The 22,476-nt window shown below is 37.6% G+C and overlaps 1 protein-coding gene and 1 pseudogene across 1 annotated transcript in view; one reads left to right on the top strand and one right to left on the bottom strand.

Moving 5' to 3' along the window:
* The window catches only part of LOC147575472 (ankyrin repeat domain-containing protein 26-like), a 62,430-nt gene that overhangs the window by 28,961 nt on the left and 10,993 nt on the right, over positions 1 to 22,476 (top strand). The window contains exons 7-9 of the mRNA XM_086682384.1: positions 9,900 to 10,070; positions 11,986 to 12,019; positions 12,597 to 12,738. Of these exons, the coding sequence (XP_086538510.1) occupies positions 9,900 to 10,070; positions 11,986 to 12,019; positions 12,597 to 12,738 (347 nt within the window). The remainder of the gene's footprint in view (positions 1 to 9,899; positions 10,071 to 11,985; positions 12,020 to 12,596; positions 12,739 to 22,476) is intronic.
* On the bottom strand, positions 13,639 to 15,515 carry LOC147575473 (small ribosomal subunit protein uS8 pseudogene; annotated as a pseudogene).

The raw sequence follows: 22,476 nt of genomic DNA, 5'->3' as shown, positions 1-22,476 counted from the left end.
GTCTATGTGTCCTGATGGTTTAACAAAGTATATTTAAAGCATTTGGCTTGGTTTGATGTCATGTCTTATGTACATTTTGTTAGAATACTTTTAATATCTACTGAATTGCAAAAGGAAGTTCCCTGCTACACTGGCAGTCTACTTCATTACCAACAAAATTGCTAGTTATTAGATTTTTGGTTTTGTTTCCCAGTGCATGAGTGCTCCAATGTTGGACCCTCAGCTTCATCTGAATATTGCCAAGAGGTTTCATGTGGCAACATGTCTCATATTCTATATAAACATTTCATGACCCCTGTGCTATAAACCAAGATGCTGATAATGCAATGAATCGTTTTCATAAAGGTACTTTGCTTGCATGCCATTATCCTGCCTTTTTAGAGAATATATGTCAACATGCACCACACCAAATTTTTCAACAGTGCCTTCATGTTATATAATTGATGACAATTCAGTTTACAAAGTAGGACTATTTTCTGCATTCCCACCCCCTTTTACTTCTGTGTATAAAATTTTAATGTGACTAATTACTTTGGATAGTATATAATAGCCTGGAGTTAGGTGACTTTTTAAAAGTGTTTATTTTGAGAGAGAGAGCGAGCGACCATGCACACATGAGTGGGGGAGGGGCAAAGAGAGAGAGGGAAAGAGACAATCCCAAGGAGGCTCCGTGCTGTCAGTGCAGAGCTCGATGCTAGAGATCCTAGAGATCATGATCTGAGCCGAAATCAAGAGCTGGATGCTTCATGGACTGGGCCACCCAGGTGCCCTTAGAGTTCAATAATTTTTATCAAGCACAAAATACTGCCCTTGAAACTTAGTTTTTCCGTGGTCTTTCTAAGCATGAGAAAAAGGGTAATCAGCTTATATAATATTATATATCTAGAAAAATTTTAAGGAGTCTTCTCATTGTATAATTTTGTGAGTTATTTAGTACCTTGGTGTGGCATTTAAAAAAAGCAAAAAAAAAAAAAAACCAAAAAAACTAGTGTTACATATATGCAATTTTTAAGACTTCCAAATATTACAAATTACTACCTAATCATTATGTAACAATTGAAAACTACAGCAATAATAGGAAATTAGATCAACCATGACCATTTCACTTAGCTATGAAATCCTTCAAGAGCCTTCTTCACTCTTTGATCCTGATTTCTCTCCCTCCCATCCACTCTTGAATTCATTGTAGCAATTTTCCCTCTCCCTCCTCCAGAATTGTTTTTTCAAGGTTACCACCGATTTTCACTTTACTAAATCTAAACATAATTTCATACATCTCATTTGACTTAACCTTTCAGCAATATTTGACCCAATGGAAAACTCTCTCCTCCCAAATTCTGTCTCCATGTTGCTTGTAGGATATCACTCACTTACCTGATTTTGCCGCTGCCTTTCTAGTCTGTACACCTCAGCCTGATTTGCTTGTTTCTCCTCGTCCCCCACCTTTTAACCCATTGATGTCTTCCAGGAATTGGCCTTTGATTTTCCTTCTCTTGACTTTTACTATCTTGTATATTCTAATGATCCTCAAGTTTATATCTCCAGCCCGGATCTCTCTCCATAATTCCAGGCCCGCATATCAAACTGCCTACTTGATACCTCTTTCTGGATAGCTATTGCAAACTTAACATGTCCCAAATTGAACTCCTGATATTCTTTCTTAATATTTGCCTTTCATGTCTTTCCTAATTGGTTCAATAACAGTTCTATGAGTTGCTCTGCTAAAAAACTTGGTATCATCCTTGAGTCCTGTCTTTTTCTTTTTCTTTTTCTTTTTTTCTCTTTCTCTTTCTCTTTCTCTTTTTCTTTTTCTTTTTCTTTTTCTTTCTCTTTTTCTTTCTCTTTTCTTTTTCTTTTTCATACACATCACATCTCATCTGTCAGCGAATCTTGTCCGGTCTTCCTTCAAATATATCCAGAATCCAAACACATCTTCCATGACCAAGAGACTATCATCTGTTGTTTATATTGGAGTGCTAGGTAACTAACTGGTCTTCTTGTTTGTTTGTTTCTTCTCTTGTTTTTCCTGTTTCCGTTAATTCTAAACACATTGGATATAGTAAAACGTAAGTCAGATTGTGTCCTTCCTCTGCTCAAAGCCTAATAGCCTCCCATTTCACTCAGAGTACATGCCAAAACGCTTCCTAATGCCAACAAGGCCTATATATGATCAGGTGTCTCCTCCTCTCTCTCTCTGATTTGAACTCTTTTCTACCCCTTTCATTCTGTCCAGCCATACTGAATTTTTCACTACTCTTTCAGCACTTCGGACATACTTCTGTACTTGCTGTTGACTCTATCTGGAATGCTTTCCCTCAGATACCTCATGGCTTGCTTTTTCCTTTTTTGTTTGTTTTTTTCTTTCAGGTTTGTGCTTAACAGTCACTTTCTCAGCAAGGCCTTTCTTGGCCATCCTGACTAGTACTTCAACTACCCTTTTCCCTATAACACCTCAAAATGTGATTTCTCTGCTTTAGTTTTTCTCCTCTAATACTGTGTGTTTGGTCTGTGTAGCTTATTGTTATTGTAGGTTTACTTCACTCATGAGTAGGATTGTTATCTGTTCATTGCCATGTCCTCAGTGCCTAGAAAATGTTCTAGTCTATATAGTACTTATTCAGTAATGTTTATTGAGTGAACGGAGTTTAACCTGTGTGTATTGTTTTTAACATAATACTAGTCCTCACTTTTACAAAGTTTGGCGTGGGCTCATTCTGACAACTAAACCTGCCAGTTATATACATTTTTTGGATTTTGGGGAGCCCAATATTGTGTTTACTTGCTACTTATTCTTTTAGTTGTATTTATATTAGTTTTAATTATGGTGAAATGTATCAAAGGAATAGCAAACTTCCTTTATATTTATTAAGAAAACTAAAATAGGGTGGCAAATTATTATACGACTTTAAAGATTCTTGCCAAAGGATTATGAGCCCTCAAGATCTGAAATAAAAAGATGAAGTTGGAATTTATCGCTTACAAATAAGAGCGAGCTATGCTGGTTAGGTATAGTCTTCTCTAACAGAGGAATCTGCTATTCTTATACAGGGTTTGGGGAAGAGTGGAGTTTAAGGATTGGGGGACTTTCAGAAAATTAAATGGTTTGTCATCATTTGAAGCACCATGCTTGTTCGGGTGCTTGGAGACTGTTGTGGATTGGTTGGCACGCTGAAGCATGTGTATTGGAGTGGTTTTTGTCCTTTATTGGCTGTCTTTCAGAAGGAAGGAGCTGAAATGGATTGGTTGGTGAGTAGGGCTGGTGGGCATTGATTAACACGTTTAAAACTGATTCTGGTGGCTTCTTGTTACCATGGCTACGTGTTAGGGGGTTTTTGTTTTGTTCTGTTTTGGTTTGTTTTGTTGTGTTTTGTTCTGTTTTGTTTTGTTGTGTTTTGTTTTGGTTTGTTTTGTTTTTTCTAAGTTTGAGGTGGCTTTCACCAGATGTTTTCTACTTAAAAGTTGCTTCTATTGACTGGGTTCAAAATGAAAGCTATTTGAAATTCTATAATTACAGATTCATTTTTGAAGTTTGGGTCGAGAGGAATTGTTTGATAATAGCTTTCAGAAAGATTCTTCTTTTCTTGGATGTTATTTCAACAAGAAAACTTATCTGTATAACAGTTTTTTGAAAAAAAAAACCACAATTGCTAGTTTTGTTTTTCTTTTTGGTGCTCTTCGGGGCTCATGTTTAAGTCCGAAATAATCTGTGGGAAATTTCCTTCTTTTTGGAAATGTGCATAGCTGTATGGTAATAATATTCTGTTGCATGCATTTAGTCCATGAAAAAAGAATTATAATTTTCTTTTTGGTGAATCTCCCAGTATTTTCTATCAGGACTAGATATTAGGCTAAAAGTATACAAAAGTTACCAAATCATTTTTAAAAAAATTTTTTAAACGTTTATTCATTTGGAGAGACAAAAAGTGAGAGTGGGGGAGGGGCAGAGAGAGGGGGAGACAAAGATTCCGAAGCAGGCTCCAGGCTCTGGGCTGTCAGCCCACAGCCCGATGTGGGGCTCGAAGCCACAAACCCTTAGATCACAAACTGAGCCAAAGTCATACATTTAACGGACTGAGCCATCCAGGTGCCGCAAACTATTTTTTTTTAAACAAAAGGATAACTACTCAGATGATTGCTATTTTTGAGCGATAGATAATGACATATGAGTACTTTTGAATTTTTGAAGTTTTTCCAGATTTATGAGATATAAGTAACATACATCTGTGTAACTGTAAGGTATACCTATATTAATTTGATACACTTTTATATTGTCAAATGATTACCACAATAGTGTTAATACTTCCATCACCTCACATAATTATCCTTTCTTGTTTGTGATGATCTACTCTTGTAGCAACTCTCAAATGATATGATACAGTATTGTTCACTGTAATCACCATCCTGCACATTAAATCCCCAGAATGTATTAATCTTGTAACAGGTAGTTTATACCCTTTGACCAATATCTACCCATTTCTCACAGCCTCCTAACCCTGGCAACACCAGTCTGTTCTGTTTTCCGTGCAATTTTTTTTTTTTAATTCCACATATAAGTCAGATCATACAGTATTTGTCTTCCTGTGTCTGACTTATTTTCACTAAGCATAAAGCCCTCAAGTTTCACTCATGTTGTCACAAATGGCAGGATTTCCTTCTTGCTTGTGGCTGAAAATATTCCATTGTAAATATAATACCATATTTTTTAATCCATGGATCCATTGATGGATGCTTAGGTTGTTTCTTGGCTATTGTAAATAATGCTGCAATAAACAGAGGGCTGCAGCTATCTCTCCAAGGTAAGGATGTCATGTCTTTAAGATATATACCCAGAAATGGGATTATTGGCTCCTATGGAGGTTCTATTTTTGGTGTGTTGAGGAGCCACCATACTGTTTTACATAGTGGGTGTCCCAATTTACAGTCCTACAGCAGTACAAGGAATTCCTTTCCTGTACATCCTTGCCAACGATATCTCTTGTCTTTTTGACAATAGCCATTTTAATAGGTCAAAGTGATATCTATATACTGCAGTTTTGATTTGCATTGCCCTGATGAATAGTGATATCGAGCACCTTCTTGTGTACCCTTGGCCATCTGAATATGTTCTGAGGAGAGACGTCTATTAAGGTGCCTTGCCCAGTTTTTAATTATATTTGTTTTTAGCTGCTGAGTTGTACGAATTCCTTACACATTTTAGATATTGACGTTTTTCATATTTGTAGCTTGCGAATGTTTTCATCCTTTCCATAGGTTGCCTTTCCGTCGTGTTGCTTGTTTCTTTTGCTGTGCGGAAACATTGTTGATTGCATTGGTTGTTTTTGCTTTTGTTGCTTGTACTTTGTATGTCCTATCCTAAATCATTCGTAAGATCTATGCCAAGGAGCTTTTATCCTGTGTTTTCTTCTAGGAGTTTTATGATTTAAGATTTTATATGGAAGTCGTTATTTGAGTTTGGGTTAACTTTTGTGAGGGGTGTAAGGTAGAGGCACAGTTTTATTCTGTTGCATGTTAATATCCACTTTTCTCAGCATCATGTATTGAAGAGATTACCTTTTCTCTTTTGAGTATTCTCGGGTCTCTTAAAGAGACTTTAGGCATGGGTTTTTAGTTGGCTTTATGCATGGGTTTATTTCTGGGTTCTTGATTCTGTTTCCTTCATCTTTGTGTTTGTTTTTGTGCAACTTCATACGGTTTTTATTACCATAACTTTGTAATAGTTTGACACCAGCAAGTGTGATGCTTTCAGCTTTGTTCTTCTTTCTTAGGATTGCTTTGGCTATTTGGGGTCTTCTTGGTTCCTTACACATTTGAGGAATGCTTTTCCTATTTCTGTGAAAAAGGTCATTGGAATTTTGACAAGGATTGCATTGACTCTGTAGGTGGTTTCAGGTAATGTGGATATTTAATGGTACTAATTTTTGTAATCCATAAACAACGGGGTATCTTCCCATTTGTTTGTGTCTCTGCTGTTTCTTTTACAATGTCTTGTAGTCTTTACTGTACCTATCTTTCAGAAAGTCCTTGATTAAATTTATTCCAAAGTATTTTGTTCTTTTTGATGTTTTGGGGAAGGGGATTTTTTCCTTATATTTCTTTTTCAGCTATTTCATTGTTGTGTAGAAATGCAACTGATTTCTTGATGTTGATGTTGTAATTTTGTTTTACTAAGTATAATCTATTGTCAAATTGGTTTCCATACAACACCCACTGCTCATCCCAACAGGTGCCCTTCTCAATGCCCATCACCCACTTTCCCCTCTCCCCCATCTCCTATCAACCCTTAGTTGATTCTCAGTGTTTACGAGTCTCATATTGTTTGCCTCCCTCCCTCTCTGTAACTTTTTCCCCCCGCCCCCCCCCATGGTCTCCTGTTAAGTTTCTCAGGATCCACATATAAGTGAAAACATATGGTATCTGTCTTTCTCTGCCTGACTTATTTCACTTCGTATACTACCCTCCAGTTCCATCCACGTTGTTGCAAACGGTCAGATTTCACTCTTTCTCATTGCCAAGTAGTATTCCACTGTATATATAAACCACATCTTCTTTCTCCATTCGTCGGGTGATGGACATTTAGGCTCTTTCCATAATTTGGCGATTGTTGAAAGTGCTGCTGTAAAATTGGGGTACATGTGCCCCTATGCATCAGCACTCCTTATCCCTTGGGTAAATTCCCAGCAGTGCTATTGCTGGGTCATAGGGTAGTTCTATTTTTAATTATTTGAGGGACCTCCACATTGTTTTCCAGAGTGGCTGCACCAGTTTGCATTGCCACCAACAGTGCAAGAGGGTTCCTGTTTCTCCACATCTTCGCCAGCATCTATAGTCTCCTGATTTGTTCATTTTAGCCGCTCTGACCAGCGTGAGGTGGTATCTCAGTGTGGTTTTGATTTGTATTTCCCTGATGAGGAGTGACATTGAGCATCTTTCCATGTGTCTGTTGTCCATCTGGATGTTTTCTTTGGAAAAGTGTCTATTCATGTCTTCTGCCCATTTCTTCCCTGGATTATTTGTTTTGTGGGTGTGGACTTTGCTGAGTTCTTTGCAGATTCTGGACATTAGCCCTTCCTTTATCCGATATGTCATTTGCAAATATCTTCTCCCATTCTGTCGGTTGCCTTTTGGTTTTGTTGATTGATTCCTTTGCAGTGCAGAAGCTTTTTATCTTGATGAGGTCCCAATAGTTCATTTTTGCTTTTAATTCCCTTGCCTTTGGAGATGTGTCAAGTAAGAAATTGCTGCGGCGGAGGTCAAAGAGGTTTTTTCCTGCTTTCTCCTCTAAGGTTTTGATGGTTTCCTGTCTCACATTCAGGTCCTTCATCCATTATGAGTTTATTTGTGTGTATGGTGTAAGAAAGTGGTCTAGTTCCATTCTTTTGCATGTTGCTGTCCAGTTCTCCCAGAAGAAAGAGACTGCCTTTTTTTTTTTTTTTCCATTGGATACTCTTTCCTGCTTCGTCAGTGCTTAGTTGGCCATACATTTGTGGGTCTACTTCTGGGGTCTCTATTCTATTCCATTGGCCTGTGTGTCTATTTTGTGCCAATACCATACTGTCTTGATGATCACAGCTTTGTAGTAGAGGCTAAAGAGACAGAGTGTGGACAGGGGAGGGGCAGAGAGAGAGAGAGAGAGGGAGAGAGAGAGAATCCAAAGCAGGCTCCAGGCTCTGAGCTGTCAGCACAGAGCCCAATAGAGGGCTTGAACCGCAAACCACAAGATCATGGCCTTAGCCGAAGTCAGAAGCTTAACTGACTGAGCCACCCAGGCACCCCTGCATCTTTATGTTAATTTTGTATCCTTCATCCTTTGAACAGCTTTTTGGTGGTCTCTTCAGGATTTTCTATATATAAGAACATATCATCTGCAAGCAAAGACGGTTTTATGTCTTCTTTTCTGATTTGGATGCCTGTCATTTCCTTTTCTTGCCTGACTGCTTTGGCTAGGACTTCCCATATCCTGTTGAATAGGAGTGGTCAAGTGGGCAACTTTGCCTTGTTCTTGAACTTAGAGTAAAAGCTTTCAGTTTTTTATCACTGCATATGATGTTGGCCGTGCGCTTATCATATTGGACTTCACTATGTCCAGGTGTGATAATTCAGTACCCACTTTATTGAGAGTTTTTAATCCTGAAAAGATGTTGAATTTTGTCAAATGCTTTTTCCTCACATGCTGGGATGATCATATGATTTTTTTTATCCTGTTAATGCGGTGTATCAAATGTATTTATTTGACTTGATTTCCGAAGGGTAATTTTGCTGAGTAAAGTATTCTTGATTGGTAGTCTTTTTTCTCTTAGCACTTTGAATATGTATAATCCCACTGCCTCCTGGTATGTAAGGTTTCTGCTGAGAAATTGCTAATAGCCTTATGAGGGTTCACTTGTAGTCACATAGTCTTTCCTCACTCTTTTTCTTTGTTTTTACTTTGTTGTCTGCTGACTGGATAATTTGATAGTTCCTGTCTTTAAATTCACATTTTTATTTTTTGCTTAATCCATTTCCTGTCAGTGATCACTCTTGCTTTTTTCATCTCCTTCATTATACACTTCAGCTCCAGGATTTTTGTTTAGTCAGTTTTTACTATTTCCAGCTCTTTGTTAAGCTTCTCATTTTATTCATAGAGTGTTTTTCTGATTTTAATGAGTTGGCTTTTTGTGTTTTTCTTATAACTCACTGAGTTTCCTTAAAACTGCTGTTTTTGAATTCTCTTTTGAATAAATTACAGATCTCCATGTGTTTCCGATTGATTACTGGAAGATTATTGTGATCCTTTGATGGTATCATATTTCCTTGATATTTTATATTCTTTGCAGTTTTGCATTGCTGTCTCTGCATTTGAAGTAGCAGTCACTTCCTCCAGTCTTTAATGACTACCTCTTCAGTGTGTCCAACCCTGATTTTTTTGCTCCAGTGGTATGCTGCAAATTCTCTGCAGGACACCTGGTTTTCCAAAAAGGCTCTCTCATCTGCGGGTGATTATCCTAGACAGTGTTTTCTAGGGAGGGACTCCCAGATGTGGCTGAGAGGGAGGGACTGGAGGCACTTTATGGGATATTGCTAGGTCCACAGATTAGACTGTAGTATGTATGCCTGTTACCTGATGCACGGGTAGGCAAGACTTTTCCTCGGTCCCTCGGAATATGGTGCTAGATTCCCACAGCTCTCGCAAAGGTAGTTTTGCCCTTGGGTGGACAAGATGCCAGTTTGTTGTAGGTGGGGAGACGCAATAAGGTACATCTTACCCAGCTATGATACTGATATCGCTCTGACATATGGGTATTTTAAAAGTAGTTTTGCCCCTAAGATATTTCCCTGACTTCTTCTTTCATGTTATATGGACCTCATGCTATTTTAAAACTTTGTTGAAATGAAGCATTTTTATATTTAAAAGAAAAGCCGAAAATATAGCACAAATCTAGTTATTACTCCCATGTCTGAGTCAGAATTTCTTTCCTGACTCTTACTACTTGGTTCCGTGTATCTTATGGTTTTTTTCCCAAGTTCCTAAAAGTATACTTTTCCTTTCAAGGCACCTAGATGCCATCTATGTAATCTTTGTGCTTACATTCTAATCTCTAAGAAAATGGTTTTCTCCCGTTTCTTTTCCTGGTGACCTCTCCTGTTTATTTTCCCTCTTCAATAAAGCCTTTCTTGTCCTCACTTACAGCTTTTCACATGTCAATTCTTACAAATCACATTGTATTATAGTTGTATATTTGTCTGTGTTTGAAGCAACAGATGAGTATTTCCTTGTATATGGTTGGTATTTCAGCACTGTTCTCTGAATTAATAAATTAAGTCAGATGGGTAAAATTCAGAACTTGATGAAAATTGTCTTTTTATTCTTTATCAGTAAAATGATTAGAAAACATTGGCTGTTTTATGGCTTTTTCTTTAAGGAGTGAACCTGGTTTACATATGAAGAAGTTAAAGAAAGGTGAAAATGAAAAAGGGACATCAAAAGGATCTGTGATCACACCAGTGTTGAAGAAGGCCAATTCCCTAACTGGTGGTCCACTACAAAAGAATGATGGCAGCCATTTCAGTGAAAAGGATCAGCATGAAAGCAGGTAAAATCTATAAATTCTTTATGTGCCTGTGAAGGCATTTTAGCAGTGATTAGCTTTTGTGGAAATAAGATGCTGTAGTGTACGTAGGTCCAAGCTAAAGCAAGAAATACTCAACATATCAAACACACTGCTTGAAACGTTATGATGAGGGTAAGTGACTTTGTCAAGGAGCAGTTTCAGTAGTCACCATGGAAGCATGGAAGATGAGTAAGTGTAAACAACTCCTTAGAGCATTTTAATTGGGAAAGGTAATAGAGAAATGGATGATAACTGAAAAAGAATGTGAGTTGCAAAGGCATTTTCCTCCTCTTTTTATTTTAATATGGGAGCTTTTAGAGTATGTATGCTGTTGGAAATGATCAATAGAGATAGACATGGTTAGTTAATTTAACTTTGTTTGCGTTTCCAAACATTAGGAAGTTTGTTGAGTGTATTACAGTATCTTTTAAAGATTATAGTCATTGTCTTTAGTACTCCTATTCATGTAATTTTGTGGAAGAAGTTGGTTTATTCAGAATTGGTTCCACAATGGGGTATTCTCCTGTAATTGAATGTGCAGATTTAAAAATATATATATGTATGTATGCAAGTATGTATGTATCTATCTATATATTTATACCTGTGTATAAATTCTATATGTATATATAAGTATATGTGTGTGTATATATATACACTCACACTTACAATAAACGTATGCAAACACTGAGGCCATTCTGAATAGAACTAATTCTTCCTTGATAATTTTAGATATTCAGTGCCTTTGATAGCGTCATGAACAGCTATGATTTTGTTAGGGACTTGAAAGTATCTGGTTATATCAAGTTAATATTTATTTATGTTCTGGGGAAAGGGGAAGATTTTGTTTATTTACAATTGGAAAATAAACTAGTAACCCATCACAGATTATTCCTTTTGGACTGGAAAGCTCTAAATTACAAAAACCATGCTTCCTGTACCAGCAGTGTCATTGACACAGATTATATGTTCAATAAGTATGTGTTGAATGTGGGAATAAACAGTTGAATGAACGAATGAACGCCTGTTGATGAACTTCTCTAGAAGAAGCAAATCTGTAGTTTATTGAAAGTAGATTTCCAATATTGCCTAGGTATAAAGTCTCTTAAAAGAATGTGTAAGGTTCAGAAATTGTTATGTACAGCTATGGCTAGAAATAGAACAATAATGTAGATTCATTTGCTATTATATTAGTTAGAAACACTTAAGTATTACTTTAACCACATGTTATGAAACACATGCTTTGAAGGCACATTCCTGGGTTTGAATTCAGGGTCTGTTCTTGGCCAGCGATTAGGGTTTCTTGGGCAAGTCACTTTGACTTTCTGTGCCTCATTTTCTTCCTGTGTAAAATACCTACTATAATAACCTACTTCATAAGATTGTTGTGGGGCTTCAAATACCTTGAATACATGTAAAGTGCTCATAGTAATGCCTAGAGAGTAGTTGTACAGTGAGTCTTCAACACGTTAATATCACGATTGTTAAAAAGGGGTCCTTTCATATAGGGACTTAACTTGCACTTTCGAAGTAGGTTTTAGTGCTAGGAAAAGCTTATTTTTAGTAAAAATGACAACAACAAAAACAATGGTATCATGCCTATCAAATAATGCAAGTCGCATTAGGATTTTCCTTTGCTTTTGTTAGTTTTTATCTAAATTTAGTACTTTGTTGTTCTCACTTCAGCAGCACATATATTACAACTGGATACGTCTAATCCTTCGTTAATATTAGTAATAGTATATTTTCTATGCTGTTTAATGTTACTCTATTGTTTAATCCCCTTTGTAGAAAATTAGTTTCAAGTGCAGAGATTTTATATCAGAAACAATTGGGTTAAATATTCTTTGTATTTTAAGTATTTAATATTTGCCTGAAAAGAATTGTTGGGTTTTTTCAGGCCTGCAAAGAAAATTTCTAAGAAGAAGAACAAGGTAAGAGAAATAGACAATGTAATTTTATTTTATTTTATTTATTTTATTTTTATTTTATTATATTATTTTGATAAATATTTATTAAAGATATTGTTCAGTGGTAAAAAATACTTTATGAAAGATGTAGTGAAAAAATAGAAAATCTTCCTTTGTTGTAGAGACATTTGCTGTGAAAAAGTTACTTAGAAATACTAGCTATTGATAACGGTGTCTTTTTGATAAAAATCCCTTCTTTTAAAAAGTCTCTGTGCTTTCGCTTTTAAATGTTTATTCACTTATTTTTAAAATGTATTTTGAGAGAGAGCACGCACAAGTGGGGGAGGGGCAGGGGGAGAGGGGGGAGAGAGAATCCCAAGCAGGCTCCATGCTGACATTGTGGAGGTCAACATGGGACTCAAACTCAGGAACCCTGAGGTCATGACCTGAGCCACAATGGAGTCGGATGCTCAACCGACTGAGCCACTCAGGTGCCCCTGTTTTTGCTTTTATAAAAAGATGGGTATTTATCACTTCTCTACACCTTGTATATTTTATAAATATTTGGGGGACATTTTGAAATGGTATTCTTTATTTGTAGGTCAAAAAGGAAATTACTTCTATGGATGACCTTGTCGACTTCATTCAGTCATCTGAATCTGAAACAGCCTCAGAGGATTGTGAGTTGCCTTATTCTAAGAATTTCATGTTGCTGATTGAACAACTTGGCATGGATTGTAAAGGTAGGAAGCCTTTTTACGTATATGGCTGTAGTCATATGTGCACACCTTGCCTAGTACTGCACCATAGAACACTGCTGTATTGTAGAGCTGCTCATCTCAGAAATATGTTTTATATTAAAATCAAAGGAGAACTATTATATCCTCTCAGCCAAAGAGTCATCATGTCTACTGTACCTTTCTTAGTGGGAATGGCACATCTAACATGTTTGTTAACTCTGCTTCTCTTCTGTGCCTTCACCCAGGTCAGGTCATTATTTTTCCCCTAGATGACTGAAATAACCTCAGGACCGTTTTCCCTGCCGTTCAACCTCCCAGGACCTTGGTCTGCACTGCAACCATAATTATTATATACTTAAAAAAATGTGTATTTCATCATGTTACCTCCTTGTTTAAAGCTTAGCTGTTACTTCTCATTGCTATTAGGTTAAAGGCCACGGTCCTCTGGCTTCATCTTGTATTGTTTGACATCCTTCTTTCCGTCTGTGTCTTATCCACTGTTTTAGACGTTTCTTCCTGTGAAAGAGCTTGTCGTTTCCAACAGCTTTGGTTAGGTAAACTGCACATATATGAAGTGTGTCATTTGATAGTTTTGACATATGTTTACACGTATGAAACGATAACCGCAATCCAGACAGTTAACATATTCATCACCCTGAAAAATCTCATGTCCCTTTCTATTCCCTTATTATGAAGCTGCCAAATCGTTTTCTAAAGGAGTTATACTGTTTTCCATTCCCACCAGCAGTCTGTGAGAGCACCAATTCCTACATACATATTCATGAACACTTGGTATTGTCAGCTTTTTAAGTCCTAGCCATTTGGATGGATATTTTATATATCATTATGGTTTGAATATACATTTTGCTAATAACTGATGATGTTGACCATATTTTCACATGCTTGCTTGCCATCTGGATATCTTCTTTGAATTGTCCAAATCTTTTTTTTTTATTTTAAAAATTTGTTTGTTTTCTTACTTGTTGAGTTTTCAGAATTCTTTGTATATTCTAGACACAGTTCCTTCTTATTTTGTTTTCTTTTTGTCTTTTTGTGGTTGTTTTTGTTTTTGTTTTCCATTGAGGCATTTTATTTGCACATACGTATTACATCCCTAGAAAAAGAATCCCAGGATTTCCCCTTCTGTGTGTTTTCATCTTGCTTCTTCATGGTCCATCACTGTAGCTGAGGTGGTCACTATAATGAAACCAAACTGAGCAGATTATTCTGCCATTTTTCTAGATCTTTGCATTGTCCATCAGTTCTGGGGCCAGTCACTCCATGCTTGCTTAACCTGCTTGTGAGGTTCACAACAATTTTCCCAACTCTGTGATCATCAATGATTTTAAATTCACCAGTGTAACCATGCTTCATCATCACAGTTAGAAAGTGGACAATGTCTTTGGAGCACGGCCTAGTAAGAACCTGGCATTTGCTTCTCTTTTCAGTATTGTTATGCTTTGGGGAGCATCTGCCACGACATTCACATGCATCATGATGGTGGTGCAGAAAGATGGTGGAAAGAGCTGGATACAGTTCCTTTATCACCTCTCTTTTTTTTTGCAAGGTTTTCCTTCTCCCAGTCTGTGACTTTTCCTTCTCTCAACAGTGTTTTTGAAGAGCAGTTTTTCTTTTTGGTGAAGTCCAGTTTACACATTCATTTGTTCTTGTATGATTGTTGCTTTTGGTTTTCATATCTAAGAAATCTTTGCCTAGCACAAGGTCACAAAGTTTTTCTCTCATGCTTTCTTTTATCAGTGTTATAGCTTTAGGTCTCACATTTAGATCTATGACCCATTTTATATTCTTTTTTTTAATGATATAAAGTATGGATACAAGTTCATTCTTTTGCATATGGATATCCAGTTATTCCAGCGCCATTTATTGAAAAGGCTGTGTTTTCTCCACTTTATGCCATTGCTCCTTTGTCATAATCAGTTGGCCATATATGTGTGGGCTTATTTATGGGCTCTATTCTGTCTCATTGATCTCTTTGGCCATCTTTGTACCAATATTTTGCTGTTTTAATCACTGCCAGTTTATAAGAATTTTTGAAATCACGTAGTGTTTGTCGTCCTGCTTGGTTCTTTTAAGTGTTCTTTTGCTACACTGGATCCTTTGCATTTCCATGTGAATTTTAGAATCAGTTTGTCAGTTTCTTAAAACAAACAAACAAAACCCCAACTCTGGTAGTCTTCTGGAAACGAAGTTTAGATTATGTTGAATCTACAGATTTATTTGGGGAGAACTGACTTCTTGACAATATTGAATTTTTTAACCCCTGAACAGAGGATCCCTTGATATATCCCTTGATATAGGTCTTTTAAAATTTTCTCAGTAATATTTTGTAGTTTTTAATGTATAGGTCTTTCTGTCTTTTATGATATTAACTGTGATTATTTTTTATTTTCAGTGCAGTTGTAAATAATATATCTTAAATTTAAATTTTTTTTGTAATGTTTACCCTTGAGAGAGAGACAGAGCATGAGTTGGGGAGGGACAGAGAGAGAGGGAGACAGAATCTGAAGCAGGCTCCAGGCTCCAAGCTGTCAGTACAGAGCCTGACGTGAGGCTTGAACTCACCAATGTTGAGATCATGACCTGAGCCAGAGCCCAGCGCTTAACAAACTGAGGCACCCAGGTGCCCTGAAATTTTAATTTTTGATTCTTTATAGCTAGTATATAGAAATACAGTTGATTTTTGTGTAATGATTCTGTATCTTCCAACCTTGATAAATTTATATGTATACATATATTTAAATTTTTTTTAACGTTTTATTTATTTTTGAGACAGAGAGAGACAGGGCATGAACAGGGGAGGGGCAGAGAGAGAGGGAGACACAGAATCGGAAACGGGCTGCAGGCTCTGAGCCATCAGCCCAGAGCCCGATGCGGGGCTCGAACTCCCGGACTGCGAGATCGTGACCTGAGGTGAAGTCGGCCGCTTAACCGACTGAGCCACCCAGGCGCCCCTACATATATTTAATTTTAGAGAGAGTACATGAGCAGGGGAGAGGGGCAGAGAGAGAGAGAGAGAGAGACAGGGAGAATCTTAAGCAGTCTCCATGCTCAGTGCGAGCCTGACATAGGGCTCCATCCCATGACTCTGGGATCATAGCCTGAGCTGAAATCAAGAGACACTCAACAGACTGAGTCATCCATGTGCCGCTATAAATTCATTAATTCTAGTAGCATTTTTCTTAATTCTGTCAGATTTTCTACATAAGCAAAGTTCATTAAAATTCATTTTTAATTACTATTTTACTAACAATGGTAAATATTGTAGACTTGTAGCCAATACATTCTCTGTCGCAACTAAACAGCTTTGTCATTGTACTATAAGGGCAGTCAATAGATACTGCATACATTAATGGACATGGCTGTATTTTGACAAAATTTAATTTACCAAAACAAGTAACGTGGCCCACAGGTGGGAGTTTGCCAACTTCTATTTTGTGACCATGTCATTGTATAGAGACAGTTTCACTTCATTTTCTATTTGGATGTCCTTTGTTGCTTTTTCTTGTTTGATTGCGTTGGCTAGAACTGCTAGTATAGTGCTGAAGAGAAGAAGTCATTCAGTGAATGTCATTCTTGTCTTCTTCCTGATCTTCTAGGAAATGCATTCAGTTTTTTACCATTACATGTAACGTTAGCTGTAGAGTTATCATGACTTGTTTTGTTTTGTTTTGTTTTAAGTCATATTGAAGTTCCCTTGTATTCCAGGATTGCTGAAAGTTTTTATCTGGAATGGGATGTTGAATTTTGACAAGGGACTTATTTTACCTACGGAGATGATCATATAATTTTCCTTTTTTAAAAGTTCGTTAATATGGTGAATAACACTAATTGGTTTTCGAATCTTAAACCAACTCTGCATTTTTTGGATAAACACCATTTGGTCATAACAAATTATCCCTTAGTGTATTGTTAGATTCCACCCCCCCACACACACACATGGCTATAGTTTAATTAATTAATTAATTAAATATAACTTATTGTCAAGTTAGCTAACATACAGTGTATATATTGTGCTCTTGGCTTTGGGAGTATATTCCCATGATTCATTACTTACATACAACACCCAGTGCTCATCCCAACAAGTGCCCTCCTCAATGCCCATCACCCATTCTCCCCTTTCCCCCACCCCTCCATGAACCTTCAGTTTGTTCTCTGCATTTAAAAGTTTCTCATGGTTTGCCTCCCTGTCTGAAAAGATTTTTCCCTCTTCTGTTCCCCCATGTTTTTCTGTTACGTTTCTCAAAATCCACATATGAGTGAAAACATGATATCTGTTTTTCTCTGACTGCCTTATTTCACTTCACATACTACCCTCCAATTCCATCCATGTTGTTGCAAATGGCACGATTTCATTCTTTCTCACTGCCAAGTAATAGCCATCGTATATATAAACCATATCATCTTTACCCATTCATCAGTTGGTGGACATTTGGGCTCTTTCCATAATATGGCAATTGTTGATAGTGCTGCTGTACACGTGGGGGTACATGTGCCCCTATGAATCAGCACTCCTGTATCCCTTGGGTAAATGCCTAGTAGTGCAATTCCTGGGTTGTAGGGTAATTCTATTTTAATTTTTTGAGGAACCAACCTCCACACTGTTTTCCAAAGCAGCTGCACCAACCCTGCATTCCCACCGACAGTGCAAGAGAGTTCCCATTTCTGCACATCCTCACCAACATCTGTTGTTTCCTGTGTTGTTAGTTTTATCGACTCTGACTGGTGTGAGGTGGTATCTCAATGTGGTTTTGATTTGTATTTCCCTGATGATGAGCGACCTTGAACATCCTTTCATGTGCCTGTTGGCCATCTGGATGTCTTCTTTGGAAAAGTGTCTATTCATGTCTTCTGCCCATTCTTACCCTGGATTATTTGTTTTTCAGGTGTTGAGTTTGGTAAATTCTTTATAGAGTATGGATACTAATCCTTTATGTCATTTGCAAATATCTTCTCCCGTTCCATTGGTGCCTTTTAATTTTGTGGATTGTTTCCTTTGCAGTGCAGAAGCTTTTTACCTTGATGAGGTCCCAATAGTCCAATTTTGCTTTTATGTCCCTTGCCTTCAGAGATGTGTTGAGTAGAAGTTGCTGTGGCCAAGGTCAAAGAAGTTGTGGCCTGTGTTCTCCTCTAGGGTTTTGACGGTTTCCTCTCTCACATTGAGGTCTTTCATCCATTTTGAGTTTATGTATGGTGTAAGAAACTGGTCCAGTTTCATTCTTCCGCATGGTGCTGTCCAGCTCTCCCAGCACCATTTGCTAAAGAGCCTATCTTTTTTCCATTGGATACTCTTTCATGCTTTGCCAAGGTTTAGTTGGCCATACATTTGTGGGTCCATTTCTGGATTCTCTATTCTATTCCATTCGCCTTTGTGTCTCTTTTTGTGCCGATAGTATACTCTCTTGATGATTGCAGCTTTGTAGTAGAGGCTAAAGTCTGCGATTGTGACGCCTCCAGCTTTGGTTTTCTTTTTCAACATTACTTTGGCTATCTGGGATCTTTTGTGGTTCCATACAAATTTTAGGATTGTTTGTTCTAGCTCTGAGAAGAGTGCCAGTGCAATGTTGATTGGGATTGCATTGACTGTGTAGATTGCTTTGGGTCGTATCGACATTTTCATAATATTTCTTCTTCCAGTCCGTGAGCATGGAATGTTTTTCCATTTCTTTGTGTCTTCTTCAATTTCTTTGATATTTTTTCTATAGTTTTCAGGATACAATCTCTTATATCTTTGGTTAGGTTGATTCCTAGGCATTTTATGGTTCTTGGTGTAATTGTAAATGAGCTCAGTTTCTTGATTTCTCTTTCTGTGGCTTCATTATTGGTATATAGAAGTGCAATCAATTTCTGTGTGTTGATTTTTGTGTCGTGTGACTTTGCTGAATTCATGTATCAGTTCGAGCAGCTTTTTGGTGGAGTCTTTCGGGTTTTCCATGTAGAGTATCATGTCATCTGCGAAAAGTTGAAGTGTAACTTCTTCTTTGCCAATTTGGATGAGTTTTATTTCATTTTGTTGTGATTGCTGAGGCTAGGACTTCCAACAGTATGGTAAACAACACTGGTGAGAGTGGACATCCCTTTCATGTTCCTTATCTCCTGTGGGGGGGGGGGGCGGGAAGTTCTCTGTTTCTCCCCATTGAGGATGATATTAGCAGCGAGCTTCTCATATATGGCTTTTATGATGTTAAGGTATGTTCCTTCTATCCCAACTTTCTTGAAGGTTTTTCTTAACAAAGGATGCCGTAGTTTATCAAATGTTTTTTTCTGCATTTATTGACAGGATCATATGGATGATCGTATCCTTTCTTCTATTAATGTGATGTATCATTTTGATTGATTTGCGAATATTGAGCCAGCCCTGTAGCCCAGGAATGAATCCCACTTGATCATGGTGAAGAATTCTTTCATACACTGCCGAATTGGATTTGCTAGTATCTTGTTAAGAATTTTGGCATCCATGTTCATCAGGAACATTGGCCTGTCATTCTCCTTTTTAGTGGGGTCTCTATCTGTTTTGGGAATCAAGGTAATGCTAGCTTCACAGAATGAGTCCGGAAGCTTTTCTTCCATTTCTTTGTTCAACAGCTTGAAAAGTAGAGGTATTAACTCTGCTTTCAATGTCTTGTAGAATTCCCCTGGGAAGACTTCTGGCCCAGGACTCCTATTCGTTGGGAGATTTTTGATAACTGATTGAATTTCTTCGCTGGTTATGGGTCTGTTCAAATTTTCTATTTCTTCCCATTTGAGTTTGGGTAGTGTGTGGTTGTCTAGGTATTTGTCCATTTCTTCCAGGTTGTCCAGTTTGTTGGCATATAAATTTTCATAGTATTGTCTAATAATTGAATTTCTGTGGTGTTGACTGTGATCTCTCCTCGTTCATTCATGATTTCATCTCTTTGGATTCTCATTTCTTTCTGAGAAAGCTGGCTAAGGGGTTATCAAGTTTATTTATTCGTTAAAAAAAAAAAGCAGCTCTTAGATTCACCAATCTGTTCTACTGTTTTGTGTTTTGCGTTTTGTTTTTTGGTTTTTGGTTTTTTTTTGGATTCTATGGTGTTTATTTCTGCTCTAATCTTTATTATTTCTTCTAATGGCTGTAGGGTTTCTTTGCTCTTCTTCTTCTAGTTTCTTTAGGTGTGAGGTTCGATTTTGTATTTTGGATTGTTCTTATTTCTTGAGAAATGCCTGGATTGCAATGTGTTTTCCTTTTAGGGCTGCCTTTGCTGCATCCCAAAGGGTTTGGACTGTCATGTTTTCATTTTCGTTTGCCTCCATATTTTTTTAATTTCTCTTTTCATCGTCTGGTTGACCCATTCTTTCTCCAATAGGATGTTCTTTAACCTCCATGCATTCAGAAGCTTTCCAAACTTTTTCTTTTGTTTGATTTCAAGTTTCATAGTGTTGTGATCTGAAAATATGCATGGTATGATCTCAGTTCTTTTATATTTATTGAGGGCTGTTTTGTGACCCCCTGTGTGATCTGTTTTGGAGAATGTTCCACGTGTACTCGAGAAGAATGTGTATTCTGCTGCTGTTGGATGAAAAGTTCTGAATAGGTCTGTCAAATCCCTCTGGTCCAGTGTATCATTCAAAGCCTTTGTTTCTTTATTGATTTTCTGCCTAGATGATCTGTCCATTGTTGCAAGGGAGTATTAAAGTCACCTACAATTTCCATATGATTATCAATAAGATTGCTTATGTTTGTGATTAATCAATGTATATATTTGTGGGGTCTCTAGTTGGGGCCACCAACATTTACAATTGTTAGCTCTTCTTGATGGATAGATCCCTTAACTATGACGTATTGCCGTTCTTCATCTCTTGTTAGAGTCTGTAGTTTGAAATCTCATCTACGTATGGCTACTCCAGCTTTCTTTTGACTTCCAGTAGCATAATACATGGTACTCCATCCCCTAACCTTCAATCTAATGGTGTCCTCATGTCTAAAATAAGTCTCTTGTAGACAGCATATAGATGGATTTTGTTGTTGTTGTTTTTAATCCATCCCAATACCCTGTGTGTTTCGATAGGGGCATTTAGTCCATTCACATTCAGAGTGATTATTTAAAGATATGGATTTAGTGTCATTGTGTTGTCGGTAGGTTTCATGCTTGTGGTGATGTTTCTGGTCCTTTGTAGACTTGGCGACATTCCATTCACATAGTCTTCCTGAGGATCTCCTGCAGGGCTGGTTTAGTGGTCATGAGCCCTTTTAGTTTTTGTTGTTCTGGGAAAGCTTATCTCTCCTATGCTGAATGACAGCCTTGCTGGAGAAAGGATTCTTAGCTGCATATTTTCCTATTCAACACATGGACTTTCTCCTACCATCCCCTCTTGGCCTGCCAAGTTTCAGTGGACAGGTCTGCTACTACCCATATGTGTCTACCCTTGTAGGTTAAGGCCCGTTTGTCCCTTGCTGCTTTCAGAATTCTCTCTTTCTCTTTGTAACTTGCCAGTTTCACTATGATATGCTGTGGAGAAGACCTATCCTTGTTGAATCTGAAGGGAGTTGTCTGTGCCTGCTGGATTTGGATGTCTGCTTCCTTCTCCAGATTAAGGAAGTTGTCACCTATAATTTGTTTAAGTAAACCTTCTGCCCTTTTCTCTCTCTTATGCTGGAACTTTGATGATATGGATATTATTACATTTCATTGAATCACTTAGTTTTCTAATACTCCCCTCATGGTCTAATATTTTCTTATCACCCTTTTTCTTGGCTTCATCATTTTCCATAATTTCATCATCTTTTTTTTTTTTTCAACGTTTATTTATTTTTGGGACAGAGAGAGACAGAGCATGAACGGGCGAGGGGCAGAGAGAGAGGGAGACACAGAATCGGAAACAGGCTCCAGGCTCTGAGCCATCAGCCCAGAGCCCGACGCGGGGCTCGAACTCACGGACCGTGAGATCGTGACCTGGTTGAAGTCGGACGCTTAACCGACTGCGCCACCCAGGCGCCCCGATAATTTCATCTTCTATGTCACTTATTCTACCCTCTGTTTCCTCCATCCTTGCTATTACTGCATCTAGTTTATTTTGCATCTTATTTACAATATTTCTTCATTGTTGTGACTATTTCTCAGTTCCTTGATCCCTGCAGCAATAGATTCTTTCCTGTCTTCTATGCTTTTTTTGTAAGCTCAGCTGTTAATCTTACAACTATTATTCTAAATTCTTGAACCGGTATATTTATTGTTTATATCTGTTTTGAGCAGTTCTCTAGCTGTCATTTCTTCCTGGAGTTCCTTTTGAGGAGAATTCGTCCATTTCATCAGTGTTCAGTACTTTATGTGTTTACCTAGTTGTCATGTGTCCTGCACCTGAGAGCACTACTATTTTTAAAAGGAGTCATATGCTGTCCAGGGCCTGGCCCTTCAACAGGTATTTTTGGAGTGTGTTTCATGCTCTCTCTTGTTGTGACTCTGGTTGCTTTATTTCCCTACTCCTATTGGTGGGTTGGCCATTCCACTAGGTGTGCTTAGATTTGTTCATAATGTAACCTTGGAAACGAATTTAAACAGTGGGGGGGGGGGTGATGGAAGTTGTCTTATCCCATACAAAGGGAGAAATGACAGGGGCAAGGGAAAAGAGAAGACACAAAAAATTGACCAGGCAGAGAATCAGAGATACTATACAACTTAATCCAAGGAGGGAAAAGAGATAGATAGAGAGAGAGAGAGAGAGAGAGAGAGACAGAGAGACAGAGAGAGAGAGAGAGAGGAA

The sequence above is a fragment of the Puma concolor genome, chromosome D3, assembly GCF_028749965.1.
Source record: "Puma concolor isolate L17-30 chromosome D3, mPumCon1.1.hap2, whole genome shotgun sequence".
NCBI lineage: Eukaryota > Metazoa > Chordata > Mammalia > Carnivora > Felidae > Puma > Puma concolor.
The sequence above is the reverse complement of the archived record's forward strand: the minus strand, read 5'-3'. Positions and strand labels throughout refer to the sequence as shown.